Source organism: Melopsittacus undulatus, chromosome 6, assembly GCF_012275295.1.
Source record: "Melopsittacus undulatus isolate bMelUnd1 chromosome 6, bMelUnd1.mat.Z, whole genome shotgun sequence".
NCBI lineage: Eukaryota > Metazoa > Chordata > Aves > Psittaciformes > Psittaculidae > Melopsittacus > Melopsittacus undulatus.
The window spans coordinates 75,113,212-75,130,820 of NC_047532.1; the positions used below are offsets into that span (position 1 = coordinate 75,113,212).

The 17,609-nt window shown below is 44.4% G+C and overlaps 1 protein-coding gene across 1 annotated transcript; it reads left to right on the plus strand.

The window, feature by feature from the left end:
- The first annotated feature begins 434 nt into the window (after positions 1-434).
- Positions 435-16,213, plus strand: IL13RA1 (interleukin 13 receptor subunit alpha 1). Its single transcript, XM_034063811.1, is given in 12 exon segments — positions 435-453; positions 1,559-1,621; positions 1,624-1,767; positions 4,765-4,922; positions 6,210-6,345; positions 7,947-8,067; positions 10,115-10,299; positions 10,671-10,822; positions 11,536-11,668; positions 12,092-12,188; positions 12,765-12,849; positions 13,435-16,213. Coding segments are annotated over 12 exon segments (1,410 nt in total). The 3' UTR covers positions 13,552-16,213.
- Positions 16,214-17,609: the final 1,396 nt, after the last annotated feature.

Below are 17,609 nucleotides of genomic sequence, written 5' to 3' on the forward strand. Positions count from 1 at the left end.
ACAAGGATGTTCCTTGGGACAGTGTCAGATGCCTTTGGTTGTGTGGGTGGAAGCAGCAGGAACACTGAGCCAAGGACAGATCACCAGCACAATCGTGACTCAACATTCATCAAGCACGAAGCCATATCCCAAATACCTCTTCACCAGATTGTTCCAAAGATACCTCAGGTGTGTCTGTGTGAATTCAGTCACTGCAGCAGCGTGGATTGTCCAACAGGAACAGGAGATGTGCAACAGCAAGATGCAGGACAGGACTCAATGAGATGGGAACTGGGAAGTCTCGAGTAGGTGTCAGGGATCAGAGGCTTTGGCAGGAGTTCTGACCGCCCTGTGCTGGGAAGGGAATGTGACGAGGACAAAGATTTCACCAGCAACCAGCAGCGAAAAGCACTGGAACCATTGGATGTGTGCTTGGAGAGGGGAGGAAAGGAAACATGAGTGAGGAAACCGAAAGTAAGAGTGAGGAGGGTGATTTGGGTCAGCTTTAGTGGTGTCCTCACTCGCAGGCAGAGCCCCTGGAGCTTGAAGGCACAATTCCCCGTTCAATTATAATGAACTAGGAAACTGTTAAATCCTCTTCTTTTTCCAGGAGTACAAAAACAAACTGGAAGAAACCAGAAAGAACCAAGTTCACCGCGGGATTCCCTGCCCTGTCACAGAGATTGCTTCCCTTTTTCTGAAATGGGTGTCCCAGCAGCAGAGGAGCTCTTGCAAAATTCCTTGAAGAGCTGAGGAAATGCAGAACCATTCTGCCGGCTTCGGAATAACCAAAGTGCATCACGAATGTGGGGTTGCCAAAGCTTCCTCTCTGCTGGGTCTGCGCTGGTGTTAACACCTGGATTTGGGTGGCGAATGGGAGCTGCCGCAGCAATCCAGCTCAGAAGGGAAAGCCTCATCCCTGATGTTTTCTGCTCCTGGAAAGCATCAAAATGTCACTTGTGCGATGTTCCTGCTTCTGTGGGAATCTGGGAAAACCACCAGCTGCATCGCGCCCATAAAAGTGAGTGGAAATTGCAAGTGACAGTGTCGGGCCCGGCAGGGGCTGGAGCAGAGGGCGCCTGGGGGAGTTTGTGGAAAGAAGAACCTGTGGCAGTGGATCAGAAAAAGACCCAAATGCAGGTTTAGTGCAGATGAGAACTGTGGAAGTGACCGGGATTTGCAGGAGGGATTTGGGAAAGAGGAGTTCTGCCGCGGCGGGGGGGTGGTGAACTTCGGCATCAAGGTGGGGATGTGTGACAGACGGAGGTGCTTTCCTGGGGAGGGGACAGGAATGTCCTGGGCACGTTCCAACAGCAGGAGCTCAGCGTGGGGCTGGTGGTGACAGGAAAACGACTTCGCCTCCCAGAGCCAGATGTGGCCGCGTTTGCACGTGGGGAAACAACGAGGGGTGACCCCAGCGGGTGGGGAGCGGTGTGAACCGGGGGGGAGGACGGGACCGGACCGGACCAGGGTGAAAACGGGAAGCGGCGGACCGCGGACATAGGGATCGGGAGGGGACCGGACCTGGGGGCATCGGACGGAGCTTGAGCAGGACCGGCTCGGACGTGGACCGGACCAGGGGGCGGGCCGCTGCCGCCGGTCCCGCCCGGCTCGCGTTACCTGGGCGGGCCGCTGCCCGACTCTTCCCGTCTAGCCCGGCCCCCGCGACGGGAAGTGGGAGCGAGGGACCGTGCTCGGACGCCGGAGCCATGGATCGCGACGCAGCCCCGGTGAGGGGACGGCTCCTGCTCGCAGTCTACTGGGTGCTCGCGGGGGGCACGACGGCAGGTAGGGACGGGAAGGGGCGGCGGGACCACCGGGCTCCGGGCGGGTTCGGGCGCTGCCGGCGAGGGCTCGGTGCGGGACCCCCGGAGGGACGGTGCCGGTGCCCCCATGCAACGGTGCCAGTGCGGGTGCTCTGGTAGGACGGTGCCGGTGACCCCGTGCGACGGTGCCGGCGCCGGGGTGCCGATTTTCTCTCAGTGAAGCGGCGTTTGTCAGCGGAGCTCTGCTGAGCTCCGTTTCGGTTCCCGGGACTCCGAGTCCTGCGGGGCTCGGCAGTGACACCGGATTAAACATCTCCCTGAGCACAGGGACGGTCACGGACCCGCTGCCCTCACCCTGGGGCTGCCGGTGCCGTTGTCCTTGCTTTTAGGTTCCCCGCTTCTGGAAGCACCAACGCAGGGAAGAGGGGTGGCTGTGAGGGATTCACAGGACCCGAGCTCGGAGCTTTCCCGGCTCTGTTTTTGCAGACGCTGCGCACAAACACTGAGCATTGTTATTGTTCAACAGGCTATAACGCGGTTTATAGCCATGAAGTCAGCCTTAAGAAAACAAAGGAGGACAAAATAGGAAGTCTTTAATGATTCTTTACAACCCTTTGAAGATACTTGATGTAAAGTGTTTGTTGATGTTTCCACATGGCAGCTTATAGAACCAAAATGTTTTTCCTTCGGGGCTGCCTCAGCCGTTCTTTGCTTTCTTAGAAGCATCACCAGCGGTTTGGGGGTTAAGGGTGAAATGAGGCCTTGACCGTGGCTTGCTCTTGGACTTTGGATTATTCCGAGCTGCTGTAGGGTAAAGTTTTAATAGCAAAAGTATTCGACCCTCTGTGTATTTTAGACAAGAAAAGTATGAGCCTGGCCCAGCCTATTAATAAAAGCAAATCTTCAGCTGAGCTGAACATTAGAGCTTCTTAAGGGAGAGATCAATCTGAAACCTATTAGATTTGAAGTTTTCTGCTAATACAATTTATTGGTTTATTTCTAAACCTCGGACATTCTCACTTCTTACTTTGTGTAGTTAGGAATGTGCAAGCTTCGGCAGTTACTTCTAATCAAACCTAATAAAAGGAATCTTTAGAACATCAATCAGGTATGACTGTGAATGGTTTTAATGGTGTGTGAATTTTGTATGTAATAAAACGCTTGATCGTGCCAAGACAGAACTTGGAGCTGTGTGGTGGTGTTAGATAAGTATTTATCATGCTTTTATATGATGTAAAGGGCTCAGTATTTACACACTGTTGCTGTTCCTAAAACCCGTCCTAGGTCTTTGTTAGTGGAACAGGCAACAGGCAGAGATGTTCTGGTGAGGTTCCACAGAAATTCCTCTTCTCTGTCCCTGGGCTCTAAAACTGAACAGAGAAGCCCCAAAGCTCTGAGTATTCAAACGAGCCAAACACATTGAGACAACCCAGTGAATCCTCACACTTGTTCTCATTCTCTGTGTGAGCACACGTTGTTCGTGTGGACACACAGATGGTAACAGTCATAGAACCATAGAATAGTTAGGGTTGGAAACGACCTTAAGATCATCCAGTTCCAACCCCCCTGCCATGGTAGTAGTACCTCATCTCCACCATTGCCTGACCTTTATGCAAAGGGAAAGCTCCAGGAGTTTGAATTTCCTTCAAGCTCTGGCTCTTGGGAAATGGAAGGTGATGGTGTTGTGGATGCTTAGAGTAGAATTCTTCCTGAAATAAGCTGCTTTGCCTTTCCATCTGCCCTCTTCCCGGTGCTGGAAGAAGGAAACAGGGCTGCATCATCACCTGGGTGGGAAACCTGATCTCGATGGGGTTATGCTACCCTTTCCCTGTGCACTGCCTCAAATGTTGGGCTAGGCTGAGCCTGGCTTCCTGGGAAAAACAGGCTCCCTGGGATGAGCAAGACCTGCAGCACCAGTTGGAATCAGTCTAAAGTGGTTGTGAAACTGCTGTTTGAGAAGGGCACTTTCTTTCCACAGACAAATAGGTGGTGGTCCCTCACTGATGATACCTGTAGACAGTCCTGAGAAGCTGTCTCATTGGCCTCTTACTGAACATCTTCTACTAGGACACAGAGTAGCCCTTTAAAACCCCAAATGTCACTTTCATTTTCTTAGGGAATTACCACTTTGGTAATTCTCTCCTCTCATCTGACACATCCTTTGCTTTTTCCTGGCACTGTTCTATTTTCTGCCATATTCCCCTTGGTTTTCCAATAGCAACTTCAAGCTGTGTGGCTGGGTATTGAGTAGGCTGTGACTGAGTAACAAAGGGTCAATGCACGAGTGGTTTTATGCCAGCAACATTCTGAGTCATGGCTCTTCCTCTGCTTCTATCTTCCTTTGGAGGAGGTGAAAAGCAGCTGGCTGAGGTGTGCCAGCAATAAATGTCTCTTTGTCCCACTCTGATTTTGCTGCTCAGCCAGAGCAGAGCAGTCACAGTTTAATGGGCGAGTAATTGAAAAACCATTGTGGTTTCTTTGATGTTATTTGGCATTCTCAGTTTTGCTTGGCTTGAGCTGAATCGAGGTTGTGCCGCACAGCTGCTGCTTGGAAGATGGAATCGCTCTTTAAAGCTTTCTCTCTAAAACCACACTGAGGGGTAGTTTTGGGGGTAGAAGAAAGTATTGCTCCATAAAACATATGTACTATTTTGAGTGAAGATTCAGCAATGCATGATGCAAACCCGCACCAGAAAAGGCATGGAAAATGACTCCTTTTCCTCCACAAACATGTTCCATTACTGCAGCCACCGCACTGCTGCATGCTGTGGTTCCTTAAAAATGACTGTTCAGTGATGTTCAATGCATTTCTTAAACAAATTTAAGCAGCATTATTTAAACAACTGATGGACTGAAATAACCGGAATAGTAGGAACAATTCACCAGGTTATCTGGTAGCAAACACGAGCAGATAAGTCATTTGTATTCTTTTCTGTTGGAGAGTTAAAAGTCTGTCAGTATTGCTAGTAGTAAAATACGGACCTGCAGGATTGTTACACTGATAACGTCTTTCTTTTAGGAGCCAATGTTCTCCCACCTCCATCCAACCTGGAATACTCATTTATCCAAATCTGCACTCTGAATTGGACATGGAACCCCCCAGAGAACGTCAGCAGTGGCTGTGACCTGGAGTATTCCAGCGACATCGTGATTGATGAGGTCCCTCAGGACAACAGAGTAAGTGCATCACCTCTTTAACCTCTGCTATGCTCTGGGAGATGTCTTACTGTGAGAGAACTATGTGTGTAAGCACATGTGCACAATTAAATATATAGAAATGCAATTTTAATACAGCCTTTAGTTCTTGTGATGGGATCAAAACCTCAGCAATGAATCATACCAGCATGTGGGATCTTCAGATGACAGAAGTCTGCCTGTCACTTTCTGATAACTGAGCTGCTCCCCATAACACAAAACGATAACAACGTGAAAAGACTTGTTTCAGGCTTTGCTTTATGCAGCTTTCTAGAGCAAATAAAATACATGCAGAGCAGTCTGTGACCTACAGCTTAAATGGGAATTTGCAAAGGCCGATCTCCTTCATCCTCGATGTTCAAGGCCAGATTGGATGGGGCTTGGAGAAAGCTGCTCTAGTGGAAGGTGTCCCTGCCAGTGGCAGGGGTTGGAGCTGGGTGAGCTTTAAAGTCCCTTCCAACAGAAACCATTCTATGGCTCGATGATAATGAAGAGGTGTGCACATTAGCCTTGCTGTTGCTATGATTTGACAGCATAGTGTCTTTTGAAAGGTAATGCCAAGTGTTAATGTTCCCACATTTCCACTGTCCCCGTTATTCTTGGAGACTGTGTTCTGAAGATAATATGGAACATGTTTTTGGATATGGTTAAAAACAACAAAATGCCTCTTGAAACAGTCCTTTGTTGTTAGAGCTCTATTGTAGTTTCATGGTGATTGCTGAATTCTGGCAGCTCCAGGATATCCTACACTTGAAGGTTGTTGTTCTGCCAACAGCTGAGCTGATTTAATGGCTTACCACTGCTAAGAGTGTTACAATATGTCATTTTTACCAGCCTCTTCTCTACTAATCTTCACTGGACCTTTAGATGAGCCAGTCAGACTTGCTAACTCAGCAGAAACCTACTTACCTCTTCTGATGGGTCCATTAACAAATGAACAAGTTGAAAGCTCCCTTGGTTAACGAATCAGTTTGTGGAAGGTTTCAACAGATGGGAAGGTCGGCAGCAGTGAAGCTATAGAATGAGCAAGCTTATTTTGCATTATCCATGAAGACTTCCTCTAGGATCAGCTGGAGTAGAAGTGCTTTTTCTTTGAGTTCTGAGTGTGCCTGATGAAGAAAAAAGAGAAGCAAAGCGATGCTGGGTTTTCCCATGTTGTCAGACTTCATTGGCTTGGGGCTGCAGTCTTTTTGAGGGGCTGTCATGTGTCCTTACATTGATAGTAATTCCCATGTGTTCTGGTCTTCTTTCGCCCCAATCTGAACCCAGAAATGGAGTAAGAGCCGTTTCCGTGTGACGGATACGTTCTTGAATGAGGAAATGCGTTTCAAAGTGAGAAGTGAATGCAAGAACGCCAACACCAGCGAGCCCAGCCAGTGGGTGGAGGCCTCTCTCCTGCCAAAAGGTAACACACGCCATGGTCAGACCCAAGGCAGAGCTGCCCCCATTGGTCTGAAGAGACATGGCCCCATTTTTCTCTGCTATTTTAACCAAACACCATAGAAATCTCTCATAGAGTAATAGGGAGATGGCAGACACAAGGGTCACTTCAATTGCTAGAGCTTAAACACAACAGTTATACTGCATTTAAACACAATTGGAGCCTTCTGATACTTAAAACCTTATGGGCAAGCTTGTAAAATGTAAATGATCTTCCAAGACAGCAATGTGATTCCTGTCATTCCTCTTGGCCCTGCCATGCTGTGGCTGTAGGATAAGAGATAACTTAGGGTATGTTAAGCTGCTGACTTCATGACTAACATCTAAGACAGTTTATTTCATATGGTTTTTCTGTACAAGCAAAAGTCCCTGAAATAACCCAGTATTTGCAGATGTTGGAGGGGTGAATCCAGCAAACTGAAAACATGTTGAATAAATGAGTTAGTTAAATAACTGTTGTAAAGTTCTCTCTATTTCAAAAGACATGGCTGGGGCCTACAGAGCTGTGCACAGCAAAATGAACAGAGACCAAGTGGGTTTTGTTTCTTGACATCCAGAAATAAGGGTTCCATAGCAAGATTGTTAGGAAGCAGACTTTAAGGAATAATGTGTTCTGCTGGATGCTGGGGTTTACGAGGTACGGCAAGGAAACAGAGCCTCTTCCCTCGAGTAGTACAAGTCTGTCTAACCCAGGAGTGTGACTTGATGTGGATGAAAACCACACACAGACAAGAGAGTCTGAGACTTCACCACCTTGTCTGCACTGTATCAAAATGGTGCTCTAGAAGATTAGGGAAGCAGCTCATTAGGACGGCAAGTACTAACCAGGCTGGGGCTTTTACAAGTGTGCTTGATGTAGAAGGTGGCTTGGGGTTTGCTATGGATAAGTCTGAACTATTGATAGAATTATCACGCATTTTATTTTTAGTTCATGGAGATGTTGCTACTCGTTACAAGGAAAAAGCATCTAATATGCTATAATATGATAATACAGTATACAGAACTTGTACCATAGAAGATCGAGTATGTAAGACTGGATTCCACAACTGCTCTGCCCGGGAGATACATTGATGTCTCTGTTCACAATTGCCATGTGCTCGTTTGTACTTACGTTCTGTAATTAGAGATTTCAATGTCAAGAAGTTAAATGTCTAGAGATATAGGGATCTCAGCTTACCCCATGTTGTGTTTGCCCATATTTGAGACCTACAGGTATTTCTGTATTCGAAACACCAAGAAATTAATATTGTATCTGCAGATGATAACTATAATTAAATGCTGACTATTTCTAATGTTACAGCACTTGGCTTTCTTATAGTTACCCATGTAATTCCCAGTTACTTTAAATCCTCTTTAAAGTATCTGTAGTTTAATAGAACAAAATGTCTTTCTGACTCAACATCTTAGCATCAGGTAACTCCAAGTAGTAATTCAGCCACAGTGGTAGCTGAGATTCACTGTTATGATTTACTTGCATCTAGAAGTTACTCTGCTGATTTTTTTGGCTAGTACAAGTGATAAACAACTGGAATCCATCTTAAGGGACCTTTCCAACTTGCCTTGCAGGTATTCCAGGTACTGCTGCTGTTGACTTGAGCTGTGTTTGGCACAATTTGGAGTACATGGTTTGTACGTGGCGTCCTGGGAGAAACGCAAGCTATCAAACCAATTACATGTTGTTCTACTGGTTCGTATGAACTCTTAATTCCTGACTCTAAAGTGTTTTAGTGCTAATCTTTAGTTTTACATTACATGCTTGACTTGTCTGCTTCCCCTTGCTTTGAAAGGTCCCTGTGCATTGTGTACAAGGTAGTGCTCAGTCCTGTCCAACAGCAAACTTCCTTGCTGGGCGGTCCAGGGGTGCTGTTGCTGAGTCTTTTGGGGAAATTGATATAATTACTATGTGAAGCACTGGCTGCTTCTGTAGCCTGTTTTAAAACAACTGCTATTGCTTTCTATTTGTTTTCTAATTGTGGATTCACAGAGGGAAGAATTAAGAATTGAGCTAGACCAATGTATTAATTGCTTTCTTTGCAGCCCAGCAGACATGGGCTAAGTTGGAATCACTCACTAATGTATGTGTAAGCTCTTATATAATTGGAAATGGTTTGAAAGCATTAGGAACACTTGGAAGTAGTCTTGTTTGTGTCTTTGATGTCATAAATAACTGATTCTCCTTGAATGTTATGGAGAACATCTTTTTATCATCATCCTCACTTGCCAGCAGACTGCCATAAGTAGGCTCTTGTTCCAGAGGAACAGAGTCGTGCTGTGAGCAAACACTTGGCATCAAGATCTGTGCATGCTCATCTATGCATGCTTCTGCAGATTGATGTGTCTTGTGAAATACCAGATTGCATTAGCTGCTGTAGAAATATTGAGGTTTTCTTTCTGAAAGCCTCTTGTTAGAGCTTTAAACCAGCTTTCTGTCTTAACTAACTATACTTCTTCCACTTTCTTTCCAGTGGCAGCCTCACTGGCTGGTTGTTCGATTTAATACAGCTGGACAGCAAACAGCAGAAAACACGCTGCTCTAGTTAAATGCAGGGAGGACTGTTCTGTCTCTCAGCTGCTACTCAAACAGATTGTTTCTTTATTATAAGAACAGTACCAATGAGGCACTGGAAGATCTGAATTTCTGGGTATATGGATACTTACTGGAATAATGCTTTAGATTAGAGCTGTATAATTTTAATGAAAGATGTAGCTGCAGTGACAGCGAAGTGTTTCAATTCATGCTGTGTAGTAAGAAAAATACCCTTTAGATTTTAGAACTGAAAACTGAGGAAACAGTTGATTTTTAGACTGGAAAATGCATTTTCCATAATGCAAGTGAGGTGGGTTTGGGGAGCTTTTGCTTTTCCTCTAGAGCCCTATCTTTTCATTCAAAGTGAACATGAATGTAATGTTAGCTTAGAACAAACAAATTCAGTCAGTGCCCAGTAATACTTGCCAAAACAGAGGTTTACAAGAGCAGGTTGATGCGTGGCAGGGTGCTCTCTGCTCTCAGTGCTCCATCCTCATCAGCCCCAGCACAGGAAGGTGACAAGGGTGGGTAAAAAGGGGTTTGTGCTGGGAATGGGACCATTTTGGCTTCCCCAGCCCCTGTATACTGAGATGTGACACAGGGGAACATCCCTCCTGTTGTGCTCTTACATGAAGCTGTGATTTAGTCCCTCTCACTCTTAAATAGACAGCTAACTAGGAAAAAACCCATTTTCTCATGAGGAAAAGCTACTGGCATGTTTTCCTTGGGACTTGGGGAAAAAAAGAGGAGCAAGGGAGAAGGTTCTCCAGCCTCTGTGATTGAAAGTGAATACTGATGTTCTGAAAAGCAGACACAGGCAGTGGGCAGAACTCAAGAACTGTGATACCTGAGGCACAGCTACAGGAGACTGAACAGCTCCATCTGGCACAGAAGTGAAGTTCTGTTGATGGGAAGTGATCCAAATATGTGTGCTTGATAAATCATTTCTTTCCTAGGAATAGATTCCCAATTGCCTTTGATGCTTCGGTACAAAGCAGCCTTGCCCCTCACTGCTACTTGGCACTCCTCACAAAACCAGCATTCATTCTAAAGCTTGAGATAAATCAGAAGCTTCTCACTTCACCTGGCTTTACTTCTGTATATGCTATAGCACAGCTTTAGAGTTTGTAACACAGGTTTCCAAACAAGCTGGCCCCTTGCTGTCCTGTTCTATTGAAGTTTTAAAGCAATGGTTTTATTCCCCTAGGTTTGATGGTTTGAAGAAGCATAAGAAGTGCAGCAACTCTTATGTGCACCAAGGAGTCTTTGGATGCGTTTTCAATCTTAGCTTCCCGAAAGTCACCAATACTTACCCAGCTATAAAGATTCTGATTAAAGATGAGTCTGAAGAAATTAGGCCTCTGTGTGCAAGTAAAAACCCCACCACCCTCGGTGAGTTTAACACCCTATTTTATAATATGGTGTTACAAGAAATAATTAAAACAGAAGTTTGTTGGTACATTGTTGTGTTGGAGAAGCTTGCACCTCATAAGGTGTTCATGAGACAGTATGATTAGATGCTTCCTTTGTCTACCAAGCTTTACCAAGAATTATATAGACAGGTTTTGGGTTTTGGAGGGTGGGAGGTAATTTCCCACTTATTTATACTTATATCCTTTAGTTGTTTTCATTATTTCTTGACTTCTTTTTTCGCTTTCTGTTCCTAAATTGGTCTGAGTGTAATATTGTGCAGTGCACAACGTGAACAATTTTGTGAGCAGTGAAATATACTTTTCAACTAATTCTTCCATGTTGTATTTCAGTAAAACCTGCTACTCCGAGACGAGTCGCACTGTCCAAGGTGAATGATGAGATATACGTGGAATGGAGTGGATCAGAGCCCTTTCCAGAAAACTGTTTATTTTACGAAGTTGAATATCACAATGGTGACATGGACAATGCACTGTTAATCAAAGTAATTTTTCATTCCTTATATAGGAAAACAATCAGTTAATTTTATCTTTTATAACTGGTGTCAGTAATCACAGTACCTGTCTGTAAATGCTGCATGTGAATGGGTCTGGTGCTGGCTGAGCTGTTGTGTGAATGTCAGATTTTTCTCCCCATCTACTGCCCTATCCCTGGCAGTGTTCAAGGCCAGGTTGGACACAGGGGCTTGGAGCAGCTGCTGCAGTGGAAGGTGTCCCTGCCTGTGGCAGGGGTTGGAGCTGGGTGAGCTCTAAGGTCCGTTCCAACCCAAACCACTCTGGGATAATATGAGTAATATCAACATTCCTCAGGAAAGTGGCATTTTGGATCATAAATAAATGAAGTTCAGTCCCATCCATTCACTAAACCTGTGCTATGGTCAAAGTTAGATCAAAGTTGCTGCCCTCACAGGGAGGGGAAGGCAGTGTGAATAAGGGATTTTCCCACACTATTCCAGACACTGAGTCTTAGTTTAATCACTGATGCCAAATGCCGCAGTGAGTAAGATTAAATCCTAGCTTTGGAATCTCTGCTTATGCAGTCTGTGATGGTTAAATGCTACCGTGTCCTCTTTTATGAAGTTCAGTATTCATAAAAAGATCTTCTGTCAGAACATTCAGAATACATTAACTGCACAATGAAAACAGGCTTGTGAATGACTGAGAATACATGGCAAATTACCTTTTCTTTTCACCTTAGGTTGAAAGTAATTATACCTCAATTCCTAGTGTTGATCCTAACAGCAAGTACATCTTCAAAGTGAGAGCAAAACCAAAGCCTGAGTGTTACAGCAGCAACCTCTATAGTGACTGGAGTGAAGAGGAGAGCATTGGTGAGAGCAGTTCCTGCAATTTGTTGCACTTTATTCTTCACCTGTAATGACTCTATTGTCTCTGCTAAAGAAATGGGAGTCAAAGATCACCTTCCTATGTATCTATTTAATTTTAGGTGAAAAGAGGGCAAGAGAGTTCTAGTCTTTCAGCAATGCCATCAGTTACTGCCTGTGCTGCTCTGTATGTTGATGGGGTTCTATCAGTGCAGTGACCCCTTTCACTGCTGTCACTCTTTCAGCCCTGAGTCTTGCTGGTTTGCTTTTTCTTGCCAAGCGTATCTATCTTAGAATATGCTTTGCAAAACAAGACCTTGCCTACCAAACTGCTGGTGTATTTGACCACTTAAAGAATTAATTTGTCATCATTATTTCTAAAAAACCCTCTCAAAGCATCCCTAAGTTTCTACAGTTTTTGTTTTCCAGGCGAGAAGATGGATTCTTCATTCTCCTTTGCTTTGATAGTCACTATTCCAGTAATAGTAGCAGTCTCTACAATAATTCTACTGGTTTATCTGAAAAGGTAAATAACCATTTACAACCCACTAATTCTGCTGGTCTGTGCTTTGTGTTACAGTTCATCTCTCTTGCAGGTAATTGTCCATCAGTTGCATGTTTCAATAGCAACTGTTTTATCCATAACATCTGTTGCACAGCAAAATTGACTGCACCATCGTGCCTCAGTCAATAAAACTGGGTTTGTAGACCATATACATGCTCTGAATGCACATGGGTAACGTTGCTTGCATCTGCTTGCAGATAGTTTCTTATTGCACAGCTATTATATCTTGTCTCTAAGCAATGAAGTCTAAATTCAAAATTAAGCTAATCTATATTTAACCAGAGTTCTTTAAAAAGTCCACATTTGTTGCTGTCTTGGTCAACAGTGAAGGTTATTTAGAACCTGTCTGTGTGAACAATTACATTTCCTTTTAATTGGGGAAATAAAACTAGGAATTGGGTTATACAGAGCATGAGGGCTGACCAGCGATGCCAAAGCTGCCTGCACGCATTTCCTTGGCTGCAGCCAAATACGATTTTGAGATGATGATATTGAATATATCTTTCATCTAAATCTGTCCGTTCTCATTTCCTGAAGGCTGAAGATACTGATTCTTCCACCAATTCCAGACCCTAGAGAAATTCTTAAGCGCATGTTTGGAGAGCAGAATGAGGATTCCCGGGTTAGTAAGAACCTGTTAGGCCAACTAATCTATTGAACCCAAATGTCTGTCTTAAAGCCAACTGTATGTAAGTAAATATATTGTAAAAAGTAAAAAGATTAAGGTTTTACAATAGTAAGAGCTGTTCAGAAGCAGTTAGCCAAGCTGAGAGGGATTTTTTCCCCATCAAATTGCATCTACTTCTCTAGCTACAGTAGTGGAATTGCATTATTCTGCTCTTTCACGGCCTGATCATCCCTTAAATGTGTTTGGGGTTGGTTTGGGGGTGGGTTTTTGGGTAGGAGTTTTCTGGTTGGTTGGTTGGTTGGTTTATTATTTGGGGTTTTTGCAGCTCTGTTGAACTGCTTTTCATGAGCATTCAGGCCTTTCTCTGCTAGATGCCCGTGTTTCTGGTGATGAATAAAGCAGTTACTTCTGTCAACCAGGCTGAAGCCATGTCCCTAATAAGCATAATTTGTTGCCCACCTGCCTTGGCTTTCCCACCATCATATAGGGCTACATGTTGTGAAACGGGTCTTGTCTTACTGGGCTGAACAAACCGTGCTGGCCATGGACTGCTGTTAAAACACTGTTCTTCCCTTTCAGAGCTGTGCAAAGGATGATCCTGTGAATGCTTACGACCGGTTAATAAAAGAAGAGGAAATTAATTCTTTAATTTTAACAGAGCCTCCAGAGTGCACTAATTCTGAAACAGAAAACTGATAAACTCTGCTTTACCAGAGAAAGGTGAGGAAGCTCCTTCCTGCTCCTGTACCTCAGGTGACAATGAAGATGTGAAGAGGCCTCCAAGACATTCACCAGCTTTCACCTTGCTGAGTCCTCTCTGAGCCTTGCTTTGATGTTCAGAAGACACATCGCTAACAGTGGCTATTCCTCCATCTCTGCTAGAAATACTCATCTTGGATCATTCAAGATGAGCATGTACATATATTTCATGTGACTGCATTGCAGCATCTCTCCTGGCTCCACCCAGCTCTGCCCTGTTGCTTGCCATTTGCACTGGTTTTGTGCCTCAGACTGGACTGTAAATGTTTCTTTTTGGAGCAAGAACGGTGACTTCTCAGAAGTATTTGGCTCTATTCTGCAGCACATGAGCTGGGGCTCATTTACAGTGGGTGGCTCCTTAGTGCTACTGTGGAACTGCTGCCAGGTGGGATGCCAGAGTATGGACAGTTTGTGGATGGCCTGTTCCATGTGCACCAGGACACTTCCAGGAGGAGATTTATGGACTGTCTTTCTTATGCTTCTGGTTGATGTGCGTCAGCAGTGGCCTGGCAAACCCCATTAGGGAGTTGTTTTCTCTTTACCAATGTGTGTGAAAAGCCTCTACACTTTCCAGCTGGCATTCAGACTATTCATAGGGAAGGCTGGTTTTTGTCCTTTCAAGTGCCTGTCCTCAGATGTCTTCATGGACTCCTTGATTTGATTGTACCTTCTTTAAAATGATAACTATAACCTTTTCACTTGTGTTGTGCAGTGGCAGGTAACTGTATTGAGTCTTAGCAGACTCTGATTGTACCTTGGCCACATTGGCCTGAAAACACCTGATTTTTGGAAGCTAAGTCATCCTGAGTCTGTGCAGCAAAATTACCAGGATGGGTGCATGTGTCTATGGAGCTGTGGTCAGATGAGCAAGTGCCAAACCATAGAAACTGAACTAATTCAAAGGCTTCAAGAGCCATCCTCACGGCTGAGCTGATGGATGTGGGTGAAGAGGGGATGACAGCCTTGATCGGCTTTCTAAGGGAGAAGCTTTATTCTTTGGTTAGTGATGGGGCTGGGATTTGAGCTTCCCCTCTAGGAGCTTAGCAATGGAAAACCAGGTGATTTGACTTCATATCAAACCAAATTTCTTCTGTATTTTGCTGCAGCAGCTTGATGACTTTAATGATTAATTGATTTGATCCATTTCTGACGGTTTTGTTTTGAGGTTGCTTTACCCAGCAAAGCTCAACAGTTGCTCTCTGGCACAACAGTGACAGTTCTCTGCTATGCATTCTGAGCACTAGTTTTTATCCTGCAAGGGTGTTAACAGCAGTACCTTGATGGTGCTGGAGCAGAAAGTAATGTAATGGAGAGGAGAGGATCCATGGGGAGAAAGGGATCCATGCAAGCTGCCTATGGTTAGTGTTCAGGAATGTCTTGTTCCTCCCAGCTAAGTGCAGGTGCATTAGTCATTGATACAGTGGGTCTCAGCAGACTGGGAAGAGATGTGCTCAGGAGTCTGCCAGGAGCAAATTCCATAACCAGTGACCTTTCAGATTTCAGCCCTGTCCTCAAACTCCATTCAGGCAGAAATCTGGAGTGAAACGTTAGAGCTTCAGAACACTTTGTTCTCCAAGAAGTAGAAGGGAGCCTGCTTTTTAGATACACGTTTCCGTCCTTTGCCTTCCTATGTGCTCCCTCCCTCTCAAGCCAATTCTGTCTCCAGTCCCCACTTCTCAGCTGTACAGTTTCTTCTACATCTCTTACCTACCTCTCGTTACTGGTGGTAGAAAGGGGAGGAGAAATGCAGCAGGACAAGCAGCCCCATGATAGCGTCAATCTTTTACCTACAAGGTAAAAAATAGGCTGAAAAATAATAAAGGCTATAAAAACCTTGGTTCATGGGACAAATGAGAATAAAACCTCAGGGATTTCAGTGAGCTAAAGCAAAACTCAGGTTGTACAACACCAGCCAGCAGCACTGTCTGATACTGCAAAGGTAAATGAATAGCATAGGGGAAAGGGTAATTAAATCCCTGTGCCAACTTCATTCCCTCTCCCCCGCAACAGTTATTACAGTGATATAAAGATTTCTCCAGTCTACCTCATCTAGAATCTTGCTCCTCATAGACCACTCACTAGAGAGGTATGATTTCAAGATAAGTAAGCATAACAGTGTAATATAAACTACTGTGGCTTTCAGTATAGCAATCTAGGAAGATGAGCCTTGGTATTCACCCTCAATTCTGTTAACTTTTGTTTTGGGGCTTGTGGTAAAACCAAAGCTAATTTGTTTGAAAACCAAAAAGGAACCCCAAATTTATAAAGCTAAAGGAGTGGAAAAAACAGATGGGAGGTGTTGAGCAAAAGGAGGCCATGAATGCAGAGCATGGTTTAGATCACTACAGCGAAATGGTTAGGTAATTCTCTTTCATATAATAGGCATTGACACACTTCCTTGTGGATGGATTTCTTGAGCCTGTGTTTTGGTCTGTGAAGTGCCTGAGGGCATTTTCACCCTCAGTGTCTTGTTTCTGGTTAGGGGGTTTTATAGCTTGGCATCTTCCAAGTTTTGCTGTCATTTGTTTGTTCTTTGTTGCAATTACTTGGTCTAGAAGCTTGTTTAAAGGCTGAATAAAGATGTTTGAATATTTTTCAATAGAGTTGTATGGCATTCTGTTCTGGGGTTGCAAAGATAAACTGAGATTGAAGAGTTGACAGTGGCTTAGTAAGAAATCACGTTTGAGGCTTGCAGAACCCAGAGAAGAAACACTTGAGTGTTGCTTTGCCCTCTTCCCTTTCAGAAGTGACCTAGAATCGGGGGGGGGGGGGGGAGGGAATGCAACAGGTCCTGGTTTCTTGGCTGGGCTAACGAAACAGAGATGGAGCTGTGCACAAGCCTTGTGTTTTCCCCCTCTGAGTACTCAATGCCATGGTACTTTGTGACAGGTCATAAGGATGCAAGGAGTTAATAACGTCTCAGACTGGAATTTGGCTGAGGTTGCTGCAGCCATCCCAAAGGTAACTCCAATATTTTGTGTCTTCAGTTTGCTGCTGAAGTCCTTGAAGATGCCAGGTTGCTAAACTGACAGAAGCCATTCCTTAGTTGCTTAGATCCAAATATATTCAAATGCCAAATGAGCATGTTAGCAACGGCTTCTTTGAAAACCTGCTTGGATCCCTCACTGAACATCAGCAGATCACTCTGATAACTGATAAGGCATAAACTGATGTTGAAAAGCAAGCCTTTAAGGATGTATTTCCCCATTCTTCAGCTTTGGTGGCAATAATGACCCTCGATGATGTTAATGACTCCCCATGCGTGACCTTTTCCTATTTTAATACATTATAGGGATTTAAATGTTCCGTATGAAATACTTCAGTGAATTTTATTTCAGTGAAGGAATGCCAGGACATAGCTGGACAGCTTTAAAAGAGAAAGACCCAATAGATGAACACACCAAATTGTGAGCCATGGTGTTTCAGTGCTTACTAGGAAGGACTATTTAGAGACTGGGTATTTCCATTCACTGGAAAGTGTTCAATAAGCTTAGTTCTGAGTTGGAACCTCAAATACTCAGAATTTCCCCTGAAAGGGAAAGGTTGATTTATTTTTTCATTTAAAAAAAAGCAGAAACTTTCAGTTTTGAAGGGTTTTCCCCTTACCCAAGCAAGAGCAGGAGGTAGGTGAGTGGAAGCCCAGGTATGGTCAGGGCACTGCAGAAACCTCCATCATTTCTCCTCCACCCCAGCATCACAGTGGGATCTTCAGGTCCAGGAATGGGCACAGTGGGGCTGGGAGGAGCAGATCTGCCAGGGCTACTGATGGTTCACTCAAATACCTCAGTTTTACTCAATGTTTGAAGTTAGTTTAATGGCAGCAAGCACCATACATTGCATTGCCACAGTAGAAATGTGACTTCTAGATAACACTTGAAATCCAAATGCAAAATCAGATTAAGATCTACTTGGATGATTTCATTCTACCTACGTTGAATCATGGTGAAAGCAGGGGACTTGAGATCACTTTGATGTAACTAAATCCACGCTCTCAC